Source organism: Gastrolobium bilobum, unplaced genomic scaffold (assembly GCF_033153095.1).
Source record: "Gastrolobium bilobum isolate Gb01-03AN ecotype WA unplaced genomic scaffold, APGP_CSIRO_Gbil_v1 utg9312, whole genome shotgun sequence".
Classification (NCBI taxonomy): Eukaryota; Viridiplantae; Streptophyta; class Magnoliopsida; order Fabales; family Fabaceae; genus Gastrolobium; species Gastrolobium bilobum.
Window position 1 is genome coordinate 350,710 of NW_026898497.1, and position 6,000 is coordinate 356,709.

General features: G+C 29.4%; 1 protein-coding gene across 2 annotated transcripts; it reads left to right on the forward strand.

The window, feature by feature from the left end:
* Positions 1-1,918: 1,918 nt before the first annotated feature.
* On the forward strand, positions 1,919-4,049 carry LOC133316907 (uncharacterized). 2 transcript variants are annotated; one of them, XM_061518708.1, is made up of 3 exons: positions 1,919-2,192; positions 2,284-2,365; positions 3,562-4,049. In XM_061518708.1, exons 1-3 carry the CDS (start codon positions 2,076-2,078, stop codon positions 3,714-3,716), a joined length of 354 nt encoding a protein of 117 aa, XP_061374692.1. In that variant the 5' UTR covers positions 1,919-2,075; the 3' UTR covers positions 3,717-4,049. The 2 variants fall into 2 exon arrangements, with proteins under 2 accessions (XP_061374692.1, XP_061374691.1); XM_061518707.1 differs by having other exon boundaries at positions 1,921-2,192; positions 3,559-4,049.
* Positions 4,050-6,000: the final 1,951 nt, after the last annotated feature.

The window sequence follows — 6,000 nt, forward strand, 5'->3', positions numbered from 1 at the left end:
CAAACTACTTTTTTTACATTTTCCTACCAAACTCATTTTCCAACAATTTCTCTAGTAATTATTACATTTCTCTAGTGTTCAAAAAATTTATTCTCAACCAAACGCGCTCTCAAGAGGTAACACTTATATTTTATGGACAGATTTTATTTAAAAAAAAAAAATCATACTTCTCATTGACCTCATGCCAGTATTTAATTGATTTTAATTCATACGAATCAGAGAAGGTTTGGTTAAGCTTACAAAAAATAAAAAAGGTTTGGTTATGTCTAATTTATTTTGTATCAATTAGTTTATAATAAATGTCAATAAAATAAAACAATATCAAACACTATAAATAACAGAAACAAAAACTATCTATCTTTTAAGTATATGCATTATATTTTAATAAAAATATGTAGGGAATTTATTAACCTAATAGTCATTCTTGGCCTTTTGACTTTGGTAAGAGTTTTTATCATATTTGGCAAATAAAGTGTAATATTTAATAGCACGAGGTGAGAAATGATGAGTTAGTTGAAAGGGGATTTTACATAGCAAAAATTTTAAAATTAGTCTAAAGAAAGAAAGAAACTGAGCTGTTTTGAGAGCAGATTTGACATGGCTGAAATTTTTAAATTAGAAGTTCAGAATTCTCAATTCATTTAACTAAAGTCTGTTCAGGATAACACTAATTGACTGGTATAGTTCATTGCTTTTACCACTGAGGATTTTAGTTTTGTGAAAAAGAATATTCACAAGATTAGTAATTTAACTATATTTTTTTTTGGTCTTACATCACTTTATGGAACCAAAACGTTTTCATACATTACTCTTGATAATCAATAACTCACAACATCTCAATTTCACTGATTACAATAGAGAAACATGAACCTTATTTCTTAATCTCTCGTTTTTTTATTTTTGATCATTTGGTGTCCTTTTCTTTCAATTTAAGCGCCTCTTAAATTTGGCTTCTTGTGGAAGCCTTATTTGTGTTTTTATTTTTTAAGTATCATTTTGAAGAGATAGGTTATATTTACAAATTTTTTGTTTACAAAGTAGTACATGTTCAAGTAGTATGTACTATCCATAGTATATATTGTAGTTTGTAAACAAAAAATTTATAAATATAACTTTTTTCCATTTTAAATACCCATTCTAAAATAATTCATTTTATTATTATCAAGATTCCAATCTTATTCTTATAAATGTTAAATGTATTCCTAGTATTTTTAATAAATAGTCTTTAGAAAAAGTATTTTTAATAAATAAAGATAATTATGAACAACATAGTCAATATTGAGTTTTTATTAGCATTAATGTATTTTTTTTGGACAAAACTGTACTTATTTTAAATATTTTGAAATATTAAAAAATCAAATAAGAAAATTAATTTATTAAATCTCAAAGAATTAATGTATAGATCATCAGCCATTATTTGCCGTGTTGAGCTTGATGGCGTAGACTACTTGACTATCGAACGTAGGAGAATACTAGAATGTCAATGCATGTTGGCCCTGAAACAGTGAAATGGACCATTGCCAATGCTGGAGCCAATTATTTGACTTTAGTTATACACGAGGACCTACGGTAGTGGATCCAATGTTAGTAATCTTTTGGATAATGATAACTATGATAAATACTTAAACACCTATACGCACACTTTACTCTTACTATTGGCTTAAGCCAAGACAGTGAGACACCGTCAAAGAACCACTCACTACAACTTGGACATGCACATGCTCAGCTAGCTGGCTTGCTTTATTGAAGCTGTACCCCATAAGCACCGTTATCGTGTAGTTTATAGTGCCTGGTTTAGGAAGGAACAAGTCATATGTGGAAAAAAAAACCAAGCACTATGTCACTATGTGGGGCCTGCTCCAATACATCAGCGAATTGAAGAACAAAAGAACAATCTCCTTAAACATGGCCATAAAACCTTTTTTTTTTGTTTTCACTTTCTGTTCAATTCTATCATGTTTTCTCCACTTTCTGCTCACCAGCCCCAAGCATCCCAGATATGAAATTGCTCTGTCAGCATATAGTGACCTTTTCATAGTTAATTTTTCCAGACGGATACGCCCCTAAATACAGGTATGGCTTTTGAAGATGATTCTAAAAAGGAGCTGCAGAAAGTTGGTATAAAAATCTCTCGAAGCTTTCCTCTTTCTGGGACTAGTCTGGCATCTATGGAGTCGTTGTCCCTGCCAAAGGTATGAACCCCTTGCTCTATTTTGAGAAATGAATTGACCATGAATTTCTATAATATGCCATCTGATGGTTTGGTTTTTTTGCTGAGAACAGGTCCAGGAGGTTGTTCTTTCTGCAGATATGCAATGTGAGAAGTGCCAGAAGAGGGTTGCTGACATTATTGGTAAAATGAATGGTAAGATACATTGCCTTCAAGTAAAAGTTACCCTTTTAGATTTTTGGAAGGAGATGTGTGTGGATAAGTATGTTTTGCATATGATTGTGAAATTGTAGATTGGTTTTGAATCTCTGCATGAAAATCTACAATTTACAATTTAGGATAGTTTTTGTTTAGGATAGTTTTACACACACCCTCTCGCGTATCTGCTTCGCAAGAAGAGGGCTAGATAAGACGGAGAGGGAAAGTGCAGCTGTCCTTTTTTTTAGGATTTAATGTTTTTGTTTTTGTTTTGTTTAACACTTATATAAAAGTGAGTGTTTTTCATTAATATTGTCTTTATCTTTTTTTCATTAAATCTTCTTTTTTCGATTTTTCTGGAAACTTTACTTACCTTCCCATGATTTTTTTTCTGGCATCTTCTAAATAGTCTCAATTCATTATTACTAGCTTGAGCTACTGATTAGAATTGATTGTGTTACATAATATCAGATTTTCATAATTATGGAATAACAAGTTCGATTATCATCACCTTATTTTTTAATGAAATTAAAATAATGCAAAGTAAAACAAAAAATAAGACTGTATACTATTCATATTTCATGCCCAGCCCTTACGTAATAGAGTGTATTATAAAGATATAATATAAAAATTATTGATAAATTTTTACTTATCAATTAAAATTTTTGGATTAAAATTATTCTTAACATACTTAACCATCGGAGCATACATGCATAAAGAACAAGACCGTACTATGCTAATCTTTGAAGTAGAATTCACCCGAATATAAAATATTTGTTCACAAAGAATAGCATTGCACTCATTTTATTACAATGAATGCTATTTGCCTATTTGAGTATAATTTATATTTTCTTTTTAGATAATAAAAAAAGATAGATTCATGCTCCAAAACTTTCTTCTTTTATTTTTATTTTCATTTTTAAATAATGTGTAAAGAAAATGTCATGGAAGAAACATTTTTCTTTTATGATGCCCTGTTGGTGGTTTGGTTGTTCATATTATTATAACAATAACAGCCCTGGTTTTTGTGCGTTAATAGAACCAATTTACTTATTGACATTCCACCTTTTAACAGAAATAACTTAGTAATTCTTTCTGTTTGATTAATTTTGAAACACAAACTGCTGTAATGGTATTATGTTACTTTCTCTTGTTAGCTCTAATACATGCCATATCTTTGGATTCTTCAGCAGAGACCGAGTCCGTGGTGGTGAACGTGTTGGAAAAGAAGGTGATACTTACTTTCAGATTACCAACAATTGGTAAAGTAATCACACAGCAAACTACACCCATCAACAAGACTCCTGTTGCCATCATCAAACGGATATTTCGCTCTTCCCGTGATTAATTACCAACAAATATTTGCATTGGATATATTCAATTGAGTACATTTTTTTTTTCAATATGGCGGAAAAAAATTTTCTTCAAAAATGATGAAATTTTTTTGAAATGTGAAAAAAAAATGTATTCAATTGAACATATCTAATGCACTAAAAATTTGTTCCTTAACTATAACTTAAGAAGGATCCACATGTACATAAGATTAGGTAGAATGATTTGACAATGTACAGGGGAAAGCTTTTTTAATTCGTGATTGAATTTAGTTTTGTAATTGCTTGCTGCGCATCAGCGTATGCGTTATCTAGACAAGGATTCTGAATTTGTTTTGTTATTCGTCCCACACATGCACAACCGGTTCGCCAATCGCTTTTATGTTAAAAAAATAAATAAATAAATAAAAATAACTCATTTTTTTCGTGCTCAACTGAAATTAGGATACTGAATTTTATGTATTGAGGTTTCCTTTATGGCTGCTTTTATCAGACTTTTAAGATAAGAAAGAGATGCATCGGTTCTCAAATGAATTGCCCTATTAAAAAAAAATGCGACAAAATTGTTATGAAATTTTATCCTTGCAATTATTTTTCATCAGAGATTTCCTTGCAAACGAGATTTTCAACAGAATTTGATAGGGAAATCAAATTAGCCGCAAATTTTATGAAAGAAATTTTATTGAAATTCTATCTCTACACTTAAGCGTTAGGGTGAAAGGGAGGATTGGAGTACTTCTAAAAACAACTTCCTCCTCAGATTTTAAAACGAATAAATGGTTTTTTTATTTTATACGTTTGAGAGTAAAGTTTTCAGTTTTTCCATCAACATTCATTCTCAAACCCCAAAAATCTCTTCTCTTTTAGAATCATTTTCCGGAAGTATTTATAGATTTGAATGTAGTTTTTTTTTTTGGTAAACAATTGTTGTATTGCTGCATGATCTTGAGAGTCAACGTTGACTGACTGCAATGTTTGTTGCAGAAAATTAAGAAAGACAGCTAAGGGATTTAATTTATTTTAAATTCTGGGTCTTACTCTTACCTTTAACAGTCCAGTGGAGGGATCTCCTACTCCTAGTGCGACCATTGACTGACATCCATTAGGCCCAGAGGAGATAACAGAAAGGAAATAATGACAAAGAAATATATGAGAATCACGAGCTATTGTCATTGTATATCCTCAAATTTTAGTATTTTTGTGCAATTTTTTAATATACAATGATAACACTGGGTTTTGTAATACCGAATTTTTGTGTAACATCTACGAAAATTAGAAAATACGTTTACTTTATGTTTAATATCACGTTTACGTAGCTCTAATTGTAATAAAAAGAGTATGCATTAATGAAGTAATAAAATTTTACTAAGATTATTAAGAATCTGTTAGGAGGTCTTTCTTTTAGTTTCTCTTCTTTTTATAAGTAGAAGATTAAATAAGTTTTTGCAAAAATTCTTATAATAAAAATAATTTATTTTATAACGAAGGAAAAAAAAAGCTAAAAACTTTTAGAAGTAGCTTTTTTTAAGAGTGTCTCTTTTTTCAAGTTAAAAACTATTTTTAAGCTAAAATTAAAAACAATTATTTAAAAATGGGCAAATAACTTCTTATGCGACGAGAGAAGAAGATTGCTTGCAGCAGAGAGTTCGTAAATTGTGCCAAATTTTTTGTTTTTATTTTGTTTTTTAAAAAGCAATGGGTCACAGGATTTTGTTTCTATCGCATAAGAGGATGAATTTTATCGCAACAGCAGATCTTTTAAACCCTCTAAAAATAAAGCTAAAAAATGTTTGATGATAATATGAAATTTTTAGCTTAAAAGTTATTTATTTCAAAAAATATTTTTCATTTAAAAAACAGCTGATATAAATTAAAAAAGTTCCTTACACGAGATTTTGACTTAATCTCTTTTTATTATAAGAGTTTTGGTAAAAAAACGTTTGGCCTGTCTTCTTCTTACAAGGAGAAGAGGAGAAATAAAAATACTTCCCAAACAGACACGAAGCTATATTAGATTTTTTTTTAAAAAAAAACGTGTGCTTGCTTTGATATGAAGAGTTTTTAAGCAATTTTTAAACTACAAATTCTATATAATCATCAAACAACCTTTAAGTTTAACTTTCTAATTAGGATTGTAGATGAGTAGGTAGTGATAGAAGATAAATTCGGATGGAGAAATTTATCAGGATTGAAGTTAGTATATTAGTAACTCTTACTAAGTTATCAAAACATGACAAAGTTGAGGGATTTAATATGGGTATTTAAATTTAATTAAGTAATAACAATATCTTAGGTAACAAA

Coding starts and splice junctions, on each gene's coding strand:
- LOC133316907 (XM_061518707.1), top strand. CDS start 2,076: ATGGCTTTTGAAGATGATTCTAAAAAGGAGCTGCAGAAAGTTGGTATA. Junction 2,193..2,283: donor AGTCGTTGTCCCTGCCAAAG/GTATGAACCCCT, acceptor TGCTGAGAACAG/GTCCAGGAGGTTGTTCTTTC. Junction 2,366..3,558: donor CATTATTGGTAAAATGAATG/GTAAGATACATT, acceptor TGGATTCTTCAG/CAGAGACCGAGTCCGTGGTG.